Genomic DNA, 23,472 nt, shown 5'->3' with positions numbered 1-23,472 from the left:
GCTCAGTAATAGCACAGGTGTAGAGAGTTGCATAAGCATTTTGATAGATGAAGTAAGTGGACTTAACCCAACTGTAGCAGATAGGGTTCAATATGGGAAAGTGTGAGGCCATTCATTTCAGTCTTAAGAAAGATAGATTAAAAAGATTTGAAGCTCAGATTGCAAAATCATTACCACTTAATCGTTAGATTCTAAATATAACTAAAGATATTAATGCAATTTTGTCCTCTATCTCAAGAGGATTGGAGTACAATGTTAGAGCTGTACAGAGTTCTGGTTATACCATATTTAAAGTACAGTGTTCACTCTGGGCACTGCACTGTTTGGTAACTATGAAGCAGATACAGTGCAGGTTTACTAGATTATTGTCAGTATTAAAAGGATTAACTTTTGAGGATGTGTTACATCAGTTAGGTATTGAATATTAAAGATTAAGGAGTAATCTAAATGAGGTGTTTAAGATGATTGAAGGGTACATCTGAAGAAAAAGTTTTCCCATGAGGAAATTCCAGAACAAGAGGAGTATGTTCTTAAAATTAACACCAGGCATTCCGAGGTGATGTAATAAAGCACTTCCTCACACAGAAATCCGGAACTTTCTCGGTCAACTGAAAGTTTCATTCCTGATGAGAAGGGCTTTTGCCCGAAACATCGATTTTCCTGCTCCTTGGATGCTGCCCGACCTGCTGTGCTTTTCCAGCACCATACTATATGGGTGGCATGGTGGCTCAGTGGTTAGCACTGCGGCCTCACAGCACCAGGGACCCAGGTTCAATACCTGCCTTGGGCAACTGTCTGTGTGGAGTTTGCACATTCTCCCCGTGTCTGTGCGGGTTTCATCCGGGTGCTCCGGTTTCCTCCCACAGTCCAAAGATGTGCAGGTCAGGTGAATTGGACATGATAAATTGCCCGTGGTGTTAGGTGGATTAGTCAGGGGTAAATATAGGGGGTGGGTTTCTCTTCGGAGGGTCGGTGTGGACTTGTTGGGCCGAAGGGCCTGTTTCCACACTGTAGGTAATCTAATCTTGACTGAAAATTTCAGTCCTGCTTTATGGAACTCTGGCAGGTGGATGGAGTTACGGAATCCATCAGCCATGATCAGGTGAATGGTGCTGAATGACTTACTTTTGTTCCTATTTTCTGAAAAGTGTGTTAAAACTATTTTTTGACTGTTTTATGAAAGAGAAATAAATGAAATCCACTGTCCATGCCAGGCTGCTTGCACAATTGTCAGTGTTGACCACTAGTTGTGAATTAGTATTCAGTCATGTTAATCAGTATTAGAAAGATATATATGATCCAAATGATAAACATTATCATGTTCTTACCCATAGCTGTCATGCTGTCTAATTGTTCCCTTGTGAAGATAATCGGATTATTAATGTCACCAGGCTTCTGATTTGTCACACAGAGCAAGTTTTCAATTTCATTTTTCACTGCTTTCAGTGCTTCTTGAGACCTGTAGATTATGTAAAACCAAATAATAGATGTTGTGAACTGAAGGTCACAGACAGCAAATATGACAGCTTTCCATCTAGATATGGAAAATCATAGCTCTATATGGATTTCTTGTTCCCAAAACTTAGTGGCCTAGAATTTACTGATAAAATAATGAATAATAAATAACTATTATTAATGTGCAAATTGACCAGCGATTTATGGTAAAAGAAGAGATACCCACTGAATTGCAAATGTCTACAAATTGTTGGATGATTCGCACTGCTCTATTATTAGCTTGGCAAAAATGGCATCACGCTGTTATTTTTATTATGGTGCTGCATCTGTGCATTAATTGACAATTAATCACAACACAAGAAGTAATTTTAGAAATTTACAACATAAATATCATCCCTCTTTAACAGTATAATAATAATTTTTAAAAAAACCCTAAGAACTGTGGATGCTGGAAATCAGAAACAAAAACAGAAATGGCTGGAGAAACTCAGCAGATCTGTCGACATTTGTGGAGAGAAAGCAAAGTTAATATTTTGGGTCCAGAGATCTTTCTACAATCAGATTCTGCCAGACCTGCTGTGTTTCTTCAACAATTTCTGTTTATGTTTAAGATAATAATTAATAACTGCCAGTAGATCTCCTTAGCTTAGCAATTGACAGTGCAGATTCTCATTTCTCATGTAATGATTGTGGCTTTTCTTTGGAGAGTTAAAATAATTGAAACTAGTTATCTTAGTTTTCCTTTCTACTTCTTTTTAGGTCTCAACATAATCATTAATTTCCTCTCTTTATTTCTTTTTAAATACCTGATTTTGACACCAAAATCATCTACTCTAATTCATAATACTTCTTAGTCTCTTGTTTGTTTATTTCTCAGTTCTTAATCAAGGATATACACTTCCTGAGAGAAGTGCTTTAAACTACAGTCTCTCAATAGCCATAACTGTAACTCCTCAATGTAACTGATCAAAGGCTTTCCAGCTTGCCACTTTCACTGAAAGTGTGTACTCACTTTGCTGACCATGAGGAAACAGTTTCTCTATTTGGGAAAACTGGAATTCAGGATAAAAGCAGGTCTTCACTTCCTTTTTTAATTTCCTGAGCCACTTCCAAAATGTCTTACCCAACAGATCCAAGGGAAGATCCTGCTAGCCATCAAATCTGCCCTGAGAAGAGCCAGAATTGGGCAAATCAACATCAGGATCCTGACCAAATGCCATTTTTTGAACTTTTCCACCTGGAAGATACTGGAATTTACCTTTATCAGACTGGGAAAGTTTTACCTTTTCTGTCTGCCTTAATGGTAGAAGTCACATATAGGTTCTGAAAATACAGAGGGCTGAATCTTACCATAACTTAAAAATGTGTTGCTGGAAAAGCGCAGGTCAGGCAGCATCAAAGGAGAAGGAGAATTGACGTTTCAGGCATAAGCCCTTCTTCAGGAATCCTGTCTACGGAACCGACTGACCCCGCTCGGACTCTCTACTTGAATCTTACCATAGTTTGGAAAAGTGTCATTTTTGCTGAGTTTCATGGAGGGTTTCTCTCTGTAAGGACTAGTTAGTTTTTATATTGTTACAGCACAGCAGTGAACCCCTCTGTTAATTAAACTAATCACCCAGAAAATGTCATCTCGCCTCATAATCTTTTAAAATATGAGTGACAGAGAACTCCCAAATTCCACTATTTAAAGAAAATAACATCAATTTATTCTTTAACTCTAAAAGTGAACATTAAAGAACAACTATTTACAACTCTGAGCAAGTGGTGTCTTCCTTATCTGTATGTAAGGATACTAGTGAGATGACTGCCAGACTACTCAGACCCCTTGGCATCATGGTAGCCCACAAAACCACCAACACACTAAAATAGCAGCTAATTAACTTGAAGGACCCTATACTGACAAGAAGCAAAACTAATGTCATTTACAAAATACTGTGCAAGAACTGTAACAAACACAACATTGGACAAACAGGCAGAAAACTAGCCACCAGGATACATGAACATCAACTAGCCACAAAACGACAAGACCATCTCTCACTAGTATCCTCACATACAGATAAAGAAGACACCACTTCTACTGGGACAACACATCCATCCTAGGACAATCCAAACAGAGACACACATGAGAATTCCTAGAAGCATGACATCCCAACCAAAACTTTATCAACAAACACATCGAGTTAGACCCCATCTACCACTCCCCTCAGGAAAAGAACAGGAAATGACATCACCACAGGAAATGACATCACCAACCCAAAGAAACCCAAACATATAAATAAAAAGCAGGAATCATGTATAGTGTTTCATCCCGAGGCCCACTGAAGATGTTACTTAGTAGGGTGACTAAACATCCAACTCAGTGAGCAAACCTACATCCAGAACCTCAACCTGAGTTACAAATCTTCTCAAAATTCACCTCCCTTTCTATTAACTGCTTATTACCTGCCTCCAACTCTCCAACAATATACTGTTCCAATACAACATTTATTAAAATTACATCAACTTAATTTCAAAACCATACAGCGACTGTCATCTTTGGTATCTTTCTTTTTCTGGCTGAAGGTCTCCCTGGGTAGTGTTCTTTCTTTTTACTGTGAAGATGTTTCATATGAGAAAGTACCTTTGATAGAGAGTGTTCTCTTTCAGTTACTCCATCTAATTTTCAAAATGCCTGCCTTTTTTATATCCCCAACATCGATTGTCTCATTGGTTTGATGTTTACAAAACAATAAATTCAAACTTGATTGGGTTTTAGTATCCTGGGACATAATTTAAACTAATTGGTTAAATTCAAATCGTCAAAACAATAACCAACTTAGGTATCTATTTCACAGTCAAATGTTACATATTTTCAATTTTCCAGCATACTCTGAGACTGCTTTTGTAAGCTGTCAGTGCAGAACAGCATTCAATCTCTCTTAAAGATGTAGTACACACTTTTAAATTCATAGCAATATGCTCTGGTCCCAAACTCACCTTATTAAATACCTCCCATGACCCATGGCACCCCTCTCACCTGCTGTCAGGCCAATTTTCTCACTCACTGTAGATTGAAGTACTTACTACTGCTGGGATTCTAGGATCCCTAGTGTGGACACCATCTTGGAACCCCATTGTGTACCCATCAAGGATTGGCAGTCTAGATTTGCCCTTCACTATTAACTAGGTATTAGGTAACCGCTGCTCCCTCACCACCCGACGCCTGGAGGAAGAACGGCTCATCTTCTGCATCGGAACACTTCAACCCCAGGGCATCAATGTGGACTTCATCAGTTTCCTCATTTCCCCTTCCCCCACCTCACCCCAGTTCCAAACCTCCAGCTCAGCACTGTCCCCATGACTTGTCCTACCTGCCTATCTTCCTTTCCACTTATCCACTCCACCCTCCTCTCTGACCTATCACCTTCATCCCCACCGCCATTCCCCATTGTACTCTTTGCTACCTTGCCCCACCCTCCTCCCTGACCTATTACCTTCATCCCACCCCCATTCACCTATTGTACTTTATGTTACTTTCTCCCCACCCCCACCCTCCTCTCATTTATCTCTTCACCTTGCAGGCACTCTGCCTCTATTCCTGATGAAGGGCTTTTGCCTGAAACGTTGACTTTCCTGCTCCTTGGATGCTGCCTGAACTGCTGTGCTTTTCCAGCACCACTCTAATCCAGAATCCCTTCACTATTAACCTAGTGGCACAGCAACCTCCATAAGACCATAAGACCATAAGACATAGGAGTGGAAGTAAGGCCATTCGGCCCATCAAGTCCACTCCGCCATTCAATCATGGCTGATGCGCATTTCAGCTCCACTTACCAGCGTTCTCCCCGTAGCCCTTAATTCCTCGAGACAACAAGAATCTATCAATCTCGGCCTTGAAGACATTTAGCGTCCCGGCTTCCACTGCACTCCGTGGCAATGAATTCCACAGGCCCACCACTCTCTGGCTGAAGAAATGCCTCCGCATTTCTGTTCTGAAATGACCCCCTCTAATTCTAAGGCTGTGTCCACGGGTCCTAGTCTCCTCGTTTAACTGAAACAATTTCCTAGCATCCACCTTTTCCAAGCCATGTATTATTTTGTACGTCTCTATTAAGTCTCCCCTTAATCTTCTAAACTCCAACGAATACAATCCCAGTATCCTCAGCCGTTCCTCATATGTTAGACCTGTCATTCCAGGGATCATCCGTGTGAATCTCCGCTGGACACTTTCCAGTGCCAGTATGTCCTTCCTGAGGTGTGGGGACCAAAACTGGACACAGTACTCCAAATGGGGCCTAACCAGAGCTTTATAAAGTCTTAGTAGTACATCTCTGCTTTTATATTCCAACCCTCTTGAGATAAGAGACAACATTGCATTCGCTTTCTTAATCACGGACTCAACCTGCATGTTTACCTTTAGAGAATCCTGGACTAGCACTCCCAGATCCCTTTGTGCTTTGGCTTTATTAATTTTCTCACCATTTAGAAAGTAGTCTATGCTTTTATTCTTTTTGCCAAAGTGCAAGACCTCGCACTTGCTCACGTTAAATTCCATCAGCCATTTCCTGGACCACTCTCCCAACCTGTCAAGATCCTTCTGCAGCCTCCCCACTTCCTCAGTACTACCTGCCTGTCCACCTAACTTCGTATCATCGGCAAACTTCGCGAGAATGCCCCCGGTTCCCTCATCCAAATCGTTAATATATAATGCGAACAGCTGTGGCCCCAGCACCGAACCCTGCGGGACACCGCTCGTCACCGGCTGCCATTCTGAAAAAGAACCTTTTATCCCAACTCTCTGCCTTCTGTTAGACAGCCAATCCTCAATCCATCCCAGCAGCTCACCTCGAACACCATGGGCCCTCACCTTGCTCAGCAGCCTCCCGTGTGGCACCTTATCAAAGGCCTTTTGAAAGTCGAGATAGACCACATCCACTGGGTTTCCCTGGTCTAACCTACTTGTTACCTCTTCAAAAAATTCCAACAGGTTTGTCAGGCATGACCTCCCTTTACTAAATCCATGTTGACTTGTTCTAATCAGACTCTGCTCTTCCAAGAATTTAGAAACCTCATCCTTAATGATGGATTCTAGAATTTTACCAACAACCGAGGTTAAGCTGATTGGCCTATAATTTTCCATCTTTTGCCTTGATCCTTTCTTGAACAAGGGGGTTACAACAGCCATCTTCCAATCATCCGGGACCTTTCCTGACTCCAGTGACTCTTGAAAGATCTCAACCAATGCCTCTGCTATTTCCTCAGCCACCTCTCTCAGAACTCTAGGGTGTATCCCATCGGGGCCAGGAGATTTATCAATTTTAAGACTTTTTAACCTCAAACCAATACATCTCAAGACACAGTTGGCATAGCTGATGCTTCCTTGCACATTCCTTCACCTATCATGTTTATATACCTGTCCTTACCTTATACACCTTTTTAGGTCACTGCTACTTTTTCCCCCACTGCCCACTCTAGCCCAGCATCTTACCATTGTTCAATGTGGGCCCACCTCACACAGGGAAGTCTTCAGTTGCCTCAATAAATTCACTTTTAAGTTCAAACAACAAAAGCAAATAGAAATCAAACAATCTGAACAGAAACAACTGTTTGCAAGTTGAGCACCAGCAAATTTACTCAATCAATTATCACTGTACCCAGCTCTCATCTACTGGAAGTGGGTATTAATTAATCCTGCCTGGCTCATAGCATTTTACACTGCTGTGTTCTGTCATGTTGAAGGTGATGTTCATCCTGTTGATGTCCTCATTTGCTTCAGTAAATTGTTCCCAGTATCCTAGTTCATCAGCATCCCTCAGGTTTCCTGTTTGCCTGCTCAGAGCAAAGCGTGCTAGGATTAAGCAGCACATTCTATATTGTGTGTAAAAAAGGCTAACTCAGACCAATCTGAGCAGTGGAACCTCTCCTTCAGGAGGCATATCATCTGCTCCAACATGGCCCTAATCATGAATAGGCTGCATTGTATCTATGGTCCACTTCAGTCAGGAGCTTAAATGGCAAAGTCATCAGCCATGTTGGCAGTGGCAGTCTCTGTCTCCCAGTGATCATCCTTATAAAGCAGCTGGACCCTACAAGCAACAGGATCATTGGTGTTCTCAAGAATGTAGGCATCATGACAGCTCCCAGATCTGGTTGGTGCAGATCCCTAAGAGGTGGAACACATGATCACTGATCATTTGCACATTGATAGAATGGAACCCTTTTCTATTGATGAACCCAGCTGCATTATGGAGAAAAGGTTGAACTCTCATTGCGACATCACACCCTGCACCTGAGGGATATGAGCTCCATTGCTGAATCCAGCTGTTCAGGCTGCAGCACTGACTTTGTCACAGGGAAATGAGAAGAAGCAGTGTGATCTGGCACAAATTGCATTGGTCACCATCTCGATGCATTTGTGAATTGATGATTGAGAGATCCCACATGGGTCCCCAGTGGCTCCTTCGAAGGTGTCAGTCACTTAACGGTTCAATGCAATTGTCACCTTCATGGACATAGGCAGTAGTCTAGCAATTGGCATAGTTCTGTGACAGTGTCCTGGGACACCCTCACCCTGCAACAATACCGCACCTTTATCATCCAAAAAAATGGTGTTGAGGACAAAGGATCCTTGTTTGTCCTGCACCATCCTGAGGGGTGGTTCAGCTTCATCCTCTTCATGTGGAGGTTGTTCAGATTCTGTTGGAAGTTGCTTTTGGACTTGCATCTCTTCCTCTCCCACTTCTTTGTGCCTTTGGATCGTAGCAACAGCAATGATAACACTTACTGTGGCTGGATCCTTCAGTCACATTTGAGGTGAACTGTATGAGGAGCAGACTGGTCCTTGTCAACAGAAGCAATCAACATTTGCATCATGTATAAATTACATTTTACATAGACTGGGACATAGACCACTTGGACATGGGCTGATTCGTCTTGGCACTTTAATTTTTGACATTATTCCAACAAGGCCCCAGAAGTCATGTGACAAAGAAATCTCTCAATGTCACATCGCCTCATGGAAGGAATCGCTGCAGGAAAGAGAGTCTGACATTAAGCTTTGAGTTCAGGAGCAGAAGGAATCAGTTCTGTATTCTCCAGGAGATCATGCATTAGCTGGGGGCATTATGTCTACAGGTACATCTTTTAATATCACTTGTGATTACTTCTGCTTCACAGAAAAATCTGTTTTCAGTTTGCAAGGATCAATGATATGGTCATCATTGCTTGTGACCAGGATTTGAAACCATACAGTTGTACAAGGCATGCAATTCATATTTCATATATGACTGCAAATGATTTCTACCCACACTCTGCAAGTTAATGATTGGTGCAACTGCCCCTTGAAGGACTTCCTATCACCTCGGAAGTGGAGCTCATGATTTGCATCATCGGATAAAAAAAACTGAGCCCCTCACACTGAATGTGATTGCAGTCATCCTTCAGTCGTAGGTCACATTTATCACTGACAGGTCATGAAAGGCAAAACAGATTGCATTTGACACTGAGAATACCATCTTGTCAGGTCTGCACATCCCCAACAAACCCCTTTCTATCTCGTGCTCCATTGACAGCCCATCTCTACTGATACCTCACATTGTCAGCCATCACCTTGAACCATGACTCCAACTCTATCAGCCCTGTCACTACAGTTTGGTGATGTCTACCATTGTGCTGCACACTTTCCTGGTCAAGCACACCATCGTGGTTACTGCCGATTACACAGCCTTCCCACAGTGTCCTGCATCCTCCCTTGCACCATTAGCTCCCCATTACATATTGAATATTTCACACCCCCACCGCCCTTGTCCCCTAACATCCCAGGCTGCTGGTCCAATCCCCAGGTTTGACCCCTCCCACATCCCTACTGCAACAGTGTTCCCAGTTACCCATTCTTGACTTTCACTGTGTTGACCTCTAGGACTGACTATACTCAACCTCCCGATTGACTTGGAAGGACAGCCCCGAATAATGACAGACCAGACCCCTGACTGATTTTGGTGCCTTTCCCTGACTAACAATACACTAATCCCCTGTTTGGTTGCATTGGGCCTGCAGGACTGACTGTGGCCCACCCCGGGCTGGAGTAAGATAGCCACCCTGACCCACTCGGCCCAAGTGGATGGCTAACTGTATCCAAACCTTTGGACTGATCAGGGACTGTCTTTGACTGGCTGATCAGGGTCCCTGACTGGCAGCAGTCCTTCTTGAGTTGACTTCCTTTCACTTGGAGACATGGCCATTTGATTGATTTACATGTGTGTGTGCCAGGCTGCTGGCGTATGCTGGATTTAAAAGAGTAAGTTGTAAGATTTCAGAATTCTATAGACATTAGAACAGCTCCCAAAGACTGAAAGGTAACAAATGCTACCTCTCTATTTCAGAAAGGAGCAAGGCAGGATACAGGAGACTTCAGGCCAGTTTGCCTAACATCAGTACTAGACAAAATTATAAAATCTGTTGTGAAGAACTTAGTAATGTAGCATTTAGAAAATCAGAAAACATTGATAAGGATAAATACAAAAGATTACTCAGGGAATTACAGTATATATATTAATATGTATTAAGAATTGGTTAATGGATAGACCATGGCCTTGGGATTAAGGATGTTGTTGGTCCTGAGGTGATTGAACTGTCCAGTACCTGGACAGGGGATACGTGCTGAACTGGGAGGCTGCAGTCTGCACTTGGCCTCCATCTGGGCCTATTAGAGATGTGTGAAATAGTTGGCTCCTTCATGGGTGGCCTTGGACTAGTGAACCTTTGGGGACATTATATTTTATTTCCCAGGTTTTGAGGATGTCCTTGAAATATTTTCTCTGCCCTCCTGGTAATCACTTGTGACAGAGTTCAAAGTAGAGAGCTCATTTTGAATGTTGTCATAGAAACATAGGAAATGGGAGCAGATGTAGGCCATTCAGTCCATCAAGCCTGCCCTACCATTCAGCAAGATCCTTTATCTTAATGCAATACTCTCACTTTCTCCTTATACCACTCTGCCTCAATTGAGTTCTTTCTTAAATATATTCAGTGATTTAGCCTCCACTGTCTTCTGTGGTAGAGAGTCCCACTGATTCACCACCCTCTGAGTAAAGGAACATCTCATCATTTCAGTCCTAAATGGTTTACCCCACTTTCTGAGTCTTCAGTCAGGCATAAGGAAACTGTGTATCTATTAAATTCACCGACTTGACTGGAATCCATGCCTCAAGATGAGGGATGTTGACTGAGAGAGGACATTGATATTGGAGTAACTATCCTGCCAATGACTAATGCCAGGCATCATTATGCTATTTCTCAAGCGATTTGAGATGTGTGCTGTTCGTTGTCCGTGTCTACAATGTATACAGAAGGGTAGATACCACAGCTATTCTATCAACTATGAGTTTGGTGTTGAGTTTGAGAAATTTGTCATGAAACACTCTGTTATTCTGACAGCAAAAAGCTGCACTGGCACATGGGAGGCAATCTTGAATTTCATCAGCAATAATCCCTCTCAAAGTTGACAAAGTTGAAGGATATTATGAGGTCAAAGATGGCCACGTACAGAGGTTAATGCTGCTCTTTGCACTTTCCTAAGATGTGTCTTGTCATGAAGACCATGTCCACTGTGTCTCTTGATCGAAAGAATCCACATAGTGACTCTGGTAGGAGGTCTTCAGCCAATGGACAGAGATGATTGAGGAGGATTTATTTGCAAGAACCACCCCATTGCCGTCAGCAGAATACCCTTCTCTCATTACTGTAATCAGTCAAATCTCCTTTCTTGAAGGTGACAATTAAAACATCATACAGAACATCTGGCATGCTCTCCCTCTTTCAGCTGAGAGAGTTGAGGTCATGGATTCAGGCCCAGAGTGATTGACCTGATATTTTAGTGTTTCAGCATCGGTTCCATCTGCACCTGCAGCTTATTAGTTCTCAGCTGTAGAATGGCCTTTTCAAACTCATGTAGGGCTGAGTTGGTGAAGGGCTATTGGATGTGGTCGAGGGCGTGCATGCTGTGGATTGAGATTTGGTTAAGAAGGTCTTCAAAGTGCCCCTCCCAACGTATGCTCTCTATTTCTCTGTTCTTGATGTGTCCCATTTAATTTTAGCTCTCAGTGGGGTCGGTCCTTTAGTGCCAGGTCAGTCCTTTAGTGCCGGGTCGGTCCTTTAGTGCCGGGTCGGTCCTTTAGTGCCGGGTTGGTCAGTGGAGTCGGTCCTTTAGTGCCGGGTCGGTCCTTTAGTGCCAGGTCGGTCCTTTAGTGCCGGGTCGGTCCTTAAGTGCCGGGTCAGTCAGTGGGGTTGGTCCCTTAATGCAGGGTTGGTCAGTGGGGTCCGTCCCTTAATGCCGGGTCAGTCAGTGGGGTTGGTCCCTTAATGCCGGGTTGGTCAGTGGGGTCCGTCCCTTAATGCCGGGTTGGTCAGTGGAGTCCGTCCCTTAATGCCGGGTTGGTCAGTGGAGTCCGTTCCTTAATGCCGGGTTGGTCAGTGGGGTCGGTCCTTTAGTGCCAGGTTGGTCCGTGGAGTTGGTCCAGGGTGGAGCGAATAGCTGGGAAGGAAGATTGACAGGCGGGACAGGTCATGAGGGTGGTGCTGAGCTGGAAGGTTAGAACTAGTATAAGGTGGGGGGAGGGGAAATGAGAAAACTGGTGAAATTTACATTAATGTCATGGTGTTGGAGGGTTCCGAGGTGGAAGATGAGGCATTCTTCCTCCAGTATTGGGTGGTGAGGGAGTGACGACGGAGGAGGCCCAGGATCTGCATGTCCTTGGCAGATTGGGAGAGGGAATTAAAGTGTTCGACCACGGAGCGGTGGGATTGATTGGTGCGGGTGTCCTAGAGACGTCCTCTGAAGCGCTCTGTGAAAAGGCGTCCTATCTCCTCAATGTAGAGGAGACCGCATCGAGTGCAACGGATACAGTAAATGGCATGTATCGAAGTGAAGGTGAAACTTGATGGATGTGGAAGGCTCCTTTGGCTGAACTGAACCTCACCCTCAACAATTTTCTTGGACGGAGATGAGGGGGGGAGATGTGGGTGCAGGTCTTGCAATTCCTACAGTGGCAGAGGAAGGTGCTGGGAGGGTGGGTTGTTGGGGGTATGGACCTGACGAGGTAGTCACGGAGGGAACGGTCTTTATGGAAAGCTGATAGGGGTGGGGAGGGAAATATATCTCTGGTGGTGGGGTCCATTTGTAGGTGGCTGAAATGGCAGAGGATGATGCGATGTATGTGGAGGTTGGTGAGGTAGAAGGTAAGGACCAAGGGGGTTCTGTCCTTGTTGCGGTTGGATGGGTGGGATTCGAGGACAGAGGTGTGGGGCGTGGATGAGATGTGCTGGAGGGCATCATCAACCACTTGGAAGGGGAAATTGCGGTGTTTAAAGAAGGAGGCCAACTGGTGGAAATGGTCCTCCTGGGAACAGATGGTGTGGAGGCGGAGTAATTGGGAATAAGGGAGCGTGGGAGGAGGTGTAATCCAGATAGCTGTGTGAGTCGGTTAGTTTGTAGAAAATGTCAGTGTTGAGTTGGTCACTGTTGATGGAGATGGAGAGTTCCAGGAAGGGGAGAGAGGTGTCAGAGATGGTCCAGGTGCATTTAAGGTCGGGCTGGAATGTGTTGGTGAAGTTGATGAACTGTTCAACCTTCTCATGGGAGGACGAGGTGGGACCGATGCTGTCATCAATGTAGTGAGGAAAAAGTGGTGAGTGGTGCTGGTGTAATTGCGGAAGATAGACTGTTCCACATAGCCGCCAAAGAGACATGCACAGCTGGGGCCCATGTGGGTGACCATGGCTACTCCTTTCATCTGGAGGAAGTGGGAGGATTTGAATGAGAAATGTTGAGGGTGAGGACCAGTTCAGCCAAAGGAATAAGAGTGTCAGTGGAAGTCTAGCCCCATCAAATTCATCTCCACATACCTTGATACTGTCCTATCTCCCCAGTCCAGGAACTCCCCACATATGTTTGGGACACCACCCACACCCTCCACCTCCTCCAAGACTTCAGTTTCCCCGTCCCCAAAGCCTCATCTTCATCATAGACATCCAGTCCCTATACATCTCCATCCGCCATGACCAGGGCCTCCAAGCCCTCCGTTTCTTCCTCTCCTGACGTCCCCACCAGTAACCTTCGAATCCTTTAGTGCCAAGTTGGTCAGCCGAGTCGGTCCTTTAGTCCCAGATTGGTCAGTGGAGTCGGTCCTTTAGTCCCGGGTTGGTCAGTGGAATCGGTCCTTTAGTCCTGGATTGGTCAGTGGAGTCGGTCCTTTAGTCCCGGATTGGTCAGTGGAGTCGGTCCTTTAGTCCCGGGTTGGTCAGTGGAGTCGGTCCTTTAGTAGGGCAGGTAGACAATCTTAACTGAGCAGGAAAACAGTAGGGATAAAAGAGAATATTTTGGGATTAGCAGCCTGTAACTATCAGGGTAGTGTAGAGATCAGAACCTGAGGGGAAAAAAAACTAAAGAAATATGGGTGCTGGAAAACAGAAAATGCTGCTGAAACTCAGCAGGTCAGGCAGCATCTGTGGAGAGAAAGTAGAGCTAACGTTTTGGGTTCAGTGTCCCATTCTTCAGAACTATTGTAGCCCAGAAAATGTTGGTGTATCCACTGGAGAAAGGGATGGGAAAGGAGTAAACGATAGGAGGAGATGGAGCCCAGAGAGAGAGTGAAGAAAAGCCAGTGAGGCTGTTGCTAAATCTCAAGCTCCACAGACAAAACCTGGCAGAGTGCTGGGGGAAAATGGTAGTGTTTTCTTTTCAGGTCACAGCTCCTGCCCCCTCCCCCCACAGCCTTTTAGAATGGCCTTCACTGTCATTCTCCCATTTCCCTTCCAGCATTCCCCCCTCCATTCAGCCTGATGTTCTCAGTCCCAACCCCCTCACTAGACATATCAGACAGCTGATAAAAATCCTCACTCCCATGGCAGGGTGAATAGATTAGAAAGCTGAAGGAAAGAAGTACAAATGGTTATGGAACAAGACAGACGACATAGTGTTTAGAGTGTTCAGGTTTAGAATCATTTCAATCTGATCAAACCTGTAAGACAAAATTGTAAATAATAACATTACCTTAGTAAATAATAAACACTCCAGAAGGCAGCAGGCAGTGTATTTGCCTGTGAGGCCCATAGCATTGTAGTATGAGTCTTCCCTTTGCCAAGTTCATCAAGTTCAGGGGAACGATCAAAAAGTGCCATTCTTTCCTCTATGAGGCTCGATCTATTGTCATTCTGTTTTAGGTTTTTGTGCAGTAATGCTTGTGCAAGAGCCATTCTTGATTGCTTGGCAACTTTCAAAAATAAAATTGGAATACCAGCAGCTAAAAGAGGAAATGCATTGTCAAACACCTTAAAGTTCTCCATGACAGACTGAACGGCAGCGTGCTGAGCCTTTATCTTTTCAGTCTTATTGTGTTTCATCACTTGTTCATTTTTTCCAAATAGTGTTAAATACCCAGCTTCAAACATTATCTTGTATGAGAATTCATAAAGACTTTCAGTGATCCAGTTTCTAGAATCTGATATTTTCTTGTCTTGTAACATTACAAATTGGAGATTTTCCATCATGCTTGAGGTTAGAGGGCCCAAAGAGATTCCCTGCAGAGTCTTGTTGAAGATTTGATGAATTTCATCATAGCTTATCCCATATTTAGCATCCGTAAAATCTGCATGTCCAAACACCTGTGGAAGGCAAAATGGAATATTATATTCATTATAGTACAAGAAAATTAAATAAAAGCAATACTTATTTTTGTATTCTTTTTATGATAAAGAATTGCACTTATCATAACATAAAGAAAAACATTTTGCAGATATTAAATGCAGATTAGTTACTTTCTAAACCGCAATTTATAAATGAAAGCTGTCTTTTATCCACAGATAATTATTATTTTGTGCTGCAGGCATTCAGGAAAGATTAGATAAAATCTCTCCACTGACATTCTTCATTGGCTTGGCTCATAATATTACCTCATGCCACAAAATTTGAACTGCTTTTCTTCTAATGACAAGTTCACTAACTGAGAGCAATTTGGTTCAATACCTACAAGGATGGAGATCTCAGGAGTCCACTGACTAAACTAAAAATATACTCAGAAACAGCATTCTTTCATTTAGGAGAACAACTGAAATCAATTTGCAAAATGAAAAGATGGTGACTTGTAGGAAAAAGGGTCATTTATCAGCAATAGAAGACAAACAATATGCTTAAGACGTGGAATTGTTGAAAGCTTCTGAAGCAGAAGGAGCTTAGCAAGCCAAAGCCAGTGTCAGAGAAATTGAGAGCCTGGTTAGGAGAAATGAATGGAGAAATTCACTGAGATAAAGTGCAGCAAAGATAAATATCTTAATATCAATTGTCTGAAAGAGGAGAGATTTTCATCTTTGTTTTCTGAGTGGTAATCTAACTGGATGAATGTCTGCTCTTTGTTTGACTCATTCATTTCATGGCAGAAGTCTACCCAGCACTGATTTTAGAAATTAGTTCCACAGAACTTCAACAAACTCGTACTTGCTAGCAGGGCTGTTCCTGTTGTAAATTTGAATAAATGTTGGCAGAGGTGATCCAGAATTCACCTGTTTTACTGTCTTTCATAGCAGTGCACTGACCTCCTTTGGGTTACTTGGCTAAGCATAACACATCCTCCCCAGTAAGCCTTTCTGATTAATGTCTTCTAAATTCAATCTTTTCCAGCACTACTTTTCTCAGTTGCAAGGACAAGTGCCCACATGGTTCAAACCAAATATAAATCAACATATAAATTACACAATAAAGTTCTTATCCATTTTTCTCTTTGCCTTTGCAATTTGGAACTCTCTATCTCAATGTCGTCATGGAGGGATAATCTGATAAGTAGACAGTCTGTGTTCCCATTCCAGTGTCTTCTGTTTGAAACAACCTACATTTTTTGACATCTTTGGCATTTAATGCCTTGAAACAGATACAAGTAATGTAATTCTTCATCATCCTTTGTACACTTTCCCTCATGCCTAGCCTCTTGGGGAAAAAATTAGTTTAAAAAACTGAAACTTAGTAATGAGTGAACTGTACAAGACAAACCAGACCAGTGTGTCTCATTCATCAGTGTTACTGTCTTCTCCTTCTGGATTATTTTCACCTCACCCCTTAATATAATAACAGTTTTATTATCTTTATCACTCCTCGTGCTAGTTGATAGGGTATTGCAGACTAGAAAAGGGAAGAAGTTTATAAAACATGGGTCCATTTTCAGTTGACCAAGATATTGACAGAAGAAATGGGTGTTACCTTTGGTAAAATATGCTTAGGCACAATCTACAAGGCGTGCAATTCTGGTCTCCTGCCTATCGGAAAGATGTTGTGAAACTTGAAAGGGTTCAGAAAAGATTTACAAGGATATTGCCAGGGTTGGAGGATCGGAGCTACAGGGAGAGGCTGAACAGGCTGGGGCTGTTTTCCCTGGAGCGTCGGAGGCTGAGGGGTGACCTTATAGAGGTTTACAAAATTATGAGGGGCATGGATAGGATAAATAGACAAAGTCTTTTCCCTGGGGTTGGGGAGTCCAGAACTAGAGGGCATAGGTTTAGGGTGAAAGGGGAAAGATATAAAAGAGACCTACAGGGCAACGTTTTCACGCAGAGGGTGGTACGTGTATGGAATGAGCTGCCAGAGGATGTGGTGGAGGCTGGTACAATTGCAACATTTAAGAGGCATTTGGATGTGTATATGAATAGGAAGGGTTTGGAGGGATATGGGCCGGGTGCTAGCAGGTGGGACTAGATTAGGTTGGGATATCTGGTTAGCATGGACGGGTTGGACCGAAGGGTCTGTTTCCATGCTGTACATCTCTATGGCTCTATATACCTCACATAGATTCGGAAGGCCAGAAACAATCAGAATAACTAATTTAGTCAATCTTCAAATTCAGTGAAGGTAAAAAGCTGACAAAGTTAACAAAGAGAAAACTCATGCATCATGTACAACAGATGGCTGATCTGATTCCATTACATTATCACTGCTGCTGATGTGGAAAATTACTTTCAGAGAATCATTCAATTTTATCCCAAAAACATTTCGAGGAGAAAGTTACAGCCCAACATTGGGGCAATGTGTGGAATTAATGTTTCTGTTATGGATCATGTAATTTTTCAGAACAAACTGAAGCAAGAAAATTATGCCTCGTGCCACTTCTTTCCTTAAACCAAGTTAAAAAGTAGGACCTCAGTGGTAGTAATCTCAGGATTGCTACCAGTCCTGCGTGCAAGTCAAAGTAGAAATGATGGAATATTCAGGATGAATGAGTGGCTTGAGAGGTGGTGCAGGAGGAGGGAGGGGTTCGGATTTTTGGGAATTTGGGACTGGTTCTGGGGGAGGTGGGAGTATTACAAATTGGACGATCTACACCTGGGCCGGACTGGAAACAATGTCCTTGGGGGTGCTTTTGCTAACACTGTTGGGGAGGGTTTAAACTAATGTGGCAGGGGGGTGGGAATCAAATGAAGAGGTTAATGGACAAGAAGGAGATAGTAATTAAAGCATGTAAGGAACTAGTTAATGAAGTCAGCGTGACTAAGGGAAAAAAATCAACTAGGCGAAAGTGAAGACAGCAGATGATGGAGATCAGAGTCAAGATTAGAGTGGTGCTGGAAAAGCACAGCAGGTCAGGCAGCATCCGAGGAGCAGGAAAATCAATGTTTCGGGCAAAAGCCCTTCATCAGGATTGCCCATTCATTCCTGATAAAGGGCTTTTGCCCGAAACAGGATTTTCCTGCTCCTCGGATGCCACCTGACCTGCTGTGCTTTTCCAGTGCCTCTCTAATCGTGACTAAGGGGAAGAGTAGGCTGGAGTGGTGGATGAACACAGAAGGACTGGTGTTCTGATGTGCACTTCTTTTGACACAAGAAATATAATAGGCAAGGCAGTTGAGCTTAAGGCTTGGTTTAGTATGTGGGAGGGTGATGTTATTGCTATTACTGAGACTTGGTTGAGGGAAGAGCATGATTGGCAACTAAATGTCCCAGGATATCAATGCTTCAAGTGGGATAGAGAGGGAGGGAAAAGGGGTGGAGGAGTTGCATTACTGGTCAAAGAGGATATCGCAGCTGTGCTGACGGAGGGCACTATGGAGGACTCGAGCAGTGAGGCAATGTGGGCAGAGCTCAGAAGTAGGAAGGGTGTGGTCACCATGTTGGGATTGTACTGCAGGCCTCCCAACAGGGAGCATGAGCTAGACGTACAAATATGTAAACAGATTATGGAAAGATGTAGGAGCAACAGGGTGGTAGTGATAGGAAATTTTAATTTTCCCAACATTGTCTGGGATTCACTTCGTGTTAGAGGATTGGATGGAGCAGAATTTTTAAGGAGCACCCAGGAGGGTTTTCTAGGTCAGTATGTAAACAATTCAATTCAGGAAGGGTCCATACTGGACCTGGTGTTGGGGAATGAGCCAGCCAGGTGGTTGAAGTTTCAGTGTGGGATTACTTTGGGAATAGTGATCACAATTCCATACGTTTTAGGATACCCATGGACAAAGACGAGTGTGGTCCTAAAGGAAGAGTTCTAAATTGGGGGAAGGCCAACTATACCAAAATTCAGCAGGAGCTGGGGAATGTAGATTGGGAGCAGCTGTTTGAGGGTAAATCCACATTCGATATGTGGGAGGCTTTTAAAGAGAAGTTGATTAGAGTTCAGGAGAAGTATGATTCTGCAAAAATGAGGGATATAAGTGGCAAGATTAGGGAACCAAGGATGACAGGTGAAATAGTGAGACTAGCTAAAAGAAAAAGGGATACTTACATAAGGTCTAGGTGACTGAAGAAGGACGAAGCTTTGGAAGAATATCGGGAATGTAGGATCAATCTGAAATGAGGAATTAAGAGGGCTAAAAGGGGTCATGAGATATCCTTAGCAAACAGGGCTAAGGAAAATCCCAAAGCCTTTTATTCATATAGAAGGAACAAGAGGGCAATGAGGGAAAGGGCTAGCCCACTCAAGGACAAAGGAGGAAAGATATGCGTGGAGTCAGAAAAAAATGGGTGAGATTCTTAATGAGTACTTTGCATCAGTATTCACCAAGGAGAGGGACATGGCGGATTTTGAGGTTAGGGATAGATATTTGATTGCTCTAGGTCAAGTCAGCATAAGGAGTGAGGAAGTGTTGGGTATTCTAAAAGGCATTAAGGTGGACAAATCCCCAGGACCAGATGGGATCTATCCCAGGTTTCTGAGGGAAGTGAGAGAGGAAATAGCTGTGGCCTTAACAGATATCTTTGCAGCATCCTTGAAAATGGGGGAGGTCCCAAAGGACTGGAGAATTGCTAATGTTGTCCCCTTGTTTAAGAAGGGTAGCAAGGATAATCCAGGTAATTACAGACCGGTGAGCCTGACATAAGTGATAGGGAAGCTACTGAAGAAGATACTAAGGAATAGGATATATATCCATTTGGAAGAAAATGGGTTTAGCAGTGATAGGCAGCATGGTTTCGTGCAGGGAAGGTCATGTCTTACAAACCTAATAGAATTGCTTGAAAAGGTGACAACATTGATTGATGGGGCAAGGAATGTAGATGTCATATTCATGGACTTTAGTAAGACGTTTGATAAAGTTCCCCATGGTAGGCTGATGAAGAAGGTGAAGTCACATGAGGTCCAGGGTGTTCTAGCTAGATGGATAGAGAACTGGCCGGGCAACAGGAGACAGAGAGTAGTAGTGGAAGGGAGTTTCTCAAAATGGAGACCTGTGACCAGTGGTGTCCCACAGGAATCCATGGTGGGACCACTGCTGTTTGTGATATACATAAATGATTTGGAGGAAGGTGTAGGTTGCCTCATTAGCAAGTTTTCAGATGACACTAAGATTGGTGGAGTAGCATGTAGTAAAGGGGACGGTCAGAGAATACAGCAGAATATAGATAGATTGGAGAGATGGGCAGAGAAATGGCCAATGGAGTTCAATCCAGACAAATGGGAGTTAATGTATTTTGGAAGATCCAATTCCAGAGTGAACTATACAGTAATTGGAAAAGCTCTGGGGAAAATTGATATACAGGGAGATCTGGGATGTTAAGGTACATTGTATCCTGAAAGTGGCAACGCAGGTCGATAAAGTGGTCAAGGAGGCATACGGCATGCTTACCTTCATCGGATGGGATATTGAGTACAAAAATTAGCAGGTCATGTTACAGTTATATAGGAGTTTGGTTCGGCCACATTTGGAATACTGTGTACAGTTCTGGTCGCCACATTACCAAAAGGATGTGGATGCTTTGGAGAGGGTGCAGAGGAGGTTCACCACGATGTTGCCTGGTTTGGATGGAGCGAGCTATGAGGAAAAGTTGAGTAGATTAGGGTTATTTTCATTGGAAAGAAGGCGGTTGAGGGGGGACCTGATTGAGGTCTACAAAATCATGAAATGTGTAGACAGGGTGGATAGCAAGAAACTTTTTCCCAGAGTGGAGGACTCAATTACTGGGAGTCATGAGTTCAAAGTGAGAGGGGAATGGTTTCGGGGAGACATACATGAATGGTGAGTGCCTGGAACATGTTGCCAGCAGAGGTGGTAGGGGCGCGAACAATATCTTCATTTAAGATGTATCTAGATAGATACACGAATGGGGATAGAGCAAAGGGATACAGATCCTTAGAAAATAGGAGGCAGGTTTAGATAGAGGATCTGAATCGATGTAGGCTTGGAGGGCCGAAGGGCCTGTTCTTGTGCTGTAATGTTCTTTGTTGTTTGTAATTTGCTCCACCACCTCCTTTTGTACATATTTATCATTGCTATAATAATGTTTTCTGAAAACAAAACAATTTTCATTTCTAATTGGGTTGTAGTCTTGTTGAGATAGAATTAGTAGTACAAAGCAAATTTACAGCCCAAGAACAGGTCCTTCAGCCCTCCAAGCCTGTGCTGATCCAAATCCACTGTCTAAACCTATCACCCAATTCCTAAGCATCTGTATCCCTCTGCTCCCCACCTACTCATGCATCTGTCCAGACGCACCTTAAATGAATCTACCGTGCCTGCCTCTACCGCCTCTGCTGGCAACGCCTTCCAGGCACCTACCACCCTCTGTCTAAAGTACTTTCCGCGTGTATCCCCCTTAAACCTCTCACCTTGAAAGCGTGACCTCTCATTATTGAATCCTTCACCTTGGGAAAAAACTTATCTCTATCCACCCTGTCTATACCCTTAATGATTTTGTAGACTTCAATCAGGTCCCCCCTCAATCTCTTTTATTCTAATGAAAACAATCCTAACCTACTCGACCTCTCTGCAACTCACCTTCCATTCCAGGCAACATCCTCGTAAACCTTCTCTGCACCCTCTCCAAAGCGTCCACATCATTTTGGTCACGTGGTGACCAGAACTGTACACAGTATTCTAAATGCAGCCGAACCAATGTCTTGTACAATTTCAACATGACCTGCCAGCTCTTATACTCAATACTCCATCCGATGAAGGCAAACATACCAAACACCTTCTTGACCACTCTATCCACCTGTGCAGCCACCTTCAGGGTATAATGGACCTGAACTCCCAGATCTCTCTGCTCATCAATTTTTCCCCAAGGCGCTTCCGTTTACAGTATAGTTCACTCGAGAATTAGACTTCCCAAAATGCATCACCTCACATTTGCCTGGATTGAACTCCATCTGCCACTTCTCCGCCCAACTCTCCAGTCTATCTATATTCTCCTGTATTCTTTGACAGTCCCTTATGCTTTCTGTTACTCCACCAATCTTCGTGTCATCTGCAAACTTACTGATCATACCAACAGGGTCCTCTTCCAGATCACAAACACAGTGGCCCCAGCACTGATCCCTGTGGAACACCACTGGTCACCTTTCTCCATTTCGAGAAACTCCTTTCAACTACTACTCTGTGTCCTGTTGCTCAACCAGTTCTTTATCCACCTATCTAGAACACCCTGCACACCATGTGACTTCACTTTCTCCATTAGTTTACCATGGGAAACCTTATCAAATGCCTTACTAAAGTCCATGCATATGATACCTACAGCCCTTCCTTCATCTATCAACTTGGTCACTTCGTCAAAGAACTCTATTAAGTTGGTAAGGCACGATCTCCCCGCACAAAACCATGTTGCCTATCACTGATAAGCCCATTCCTTTCCAAATATAAATAGATTTTATCCCTCAGTACCTTCTCCAGCAACTTTCACACCACTGACGTCACGCTTACTGGTCTGTAGTTACCTGGAATATTCTTACTACCCTTCTTGTACAGGGGGATAACATTAGCAACCCTTCAGTCCTCTGGAACTTCACCTATGTTTAAGGATGCTACAATGACATCTGTCAGGGTTCCAGCTATTTCCTCTCTTGCCTCCCTCATCAACCTGGGATACATCCCATCTGGTCCTGGGGATATGTCCACCTTAATATCCTTTAGCCTAGTCAACACATCTTCCCTCCTTATGTCAACATGATCCAGAACATGAAACTTCTATCTCTAATCTCAACATTGATCATGTCCCTCTCTTCAGTGAAAACTGTAGCAAGGTAATCATTGAGAATCTCACCCATTTCCTCAGATTCGACATACAACCTTCCTTCCTTATCCTTTAGTGGACCAACCCTTTCTTTAGTTACCCTCTTGCTTCTTATATATGAATAAAAGGCCTTGGGATTCTCCTTAATTCTGCCCGCTAAAGTTATTTCATGACCCCTTTTAGCCCGCTTGAATCCTTGTTTAAGATTGGTCATACTCTCTCGATATGCCTCCAAAGGCCTGTCCTGTTCTTACCTTCCCTTTTCCTCTTGGCTAGTCGCATGATTTCTCCTATCATTCATGGTTCACGAATATTACCTTTCCTATCCCTTGTTTTCAATGGGGCATGCCTATCCTGCACTATCATTAACCTATCTTTGAAAGCCACTGATCAAATGTGGACTTCCCTCCAAATAGCTGCTCCCAAACCATATTTTCCAGCTCCTGCTAAACTTTAATATAATTGGCCTTGGTCCAGTTTTGTACTCTTCCCTTAGGACCACTTTCATCTTTGTCTACGAGTATTCTAAAATTTACAGAATTGTGGTCACTATTCCGAAA

At 43.5% G+C, this 23,472-nt stretch overlaps 1 protein-coding gene across 2 annotated transcripts in view; it reads right to left on the bottom strand.

The window, feature by feature from the left end:
* Positions 1-23,472, bottom strand: part of LOC122549464 (cytochrome P450 7A1-like) — a 73,243-nt gene that overhangs the window by 9,205 nt on the left and 40,566 nt on the right. For both annotated transcript variants that reach the window (XM_087985892.1, XM_043689324.2), the window contains 2 exons: positions 14,486-15,096; positions 1,329-1,459 (listed from right to left, as the gene is read on the bottom strand). In XM_087985892.1, coding sequence (XP_087842018.1) covers positions 1,329-1,459; positions 14,486-15,096 — 742 coding nt within the window. The remainder of the gene's footprint in view (positions 1-1,328; positions 1,460-14,485; positions 15,097-23,472) is intronic.

Source organism: Chiloscyllium plagiosum, unplaced genomic scaffold, assembly GCF_037043375.1.
Source record: "Chiloscyllium plagiosum isolate Xiang-an unplaced genomic scaffold, Cpla_swu_hap1 HiC_scaffold_4, whole genome shotgun sequence".
NCBI lineage: Eukaryota > Metazoa > Chordata > Chondrichthyes > Orectolobiformes > Hemiscylliidae > Chiloscyllium > Chiloscyllium plagiosum.
Note: the sequence above shows the minus strand (reverse complement) of the source record. Positions and strands in the feature narration are given on the sequence as shown.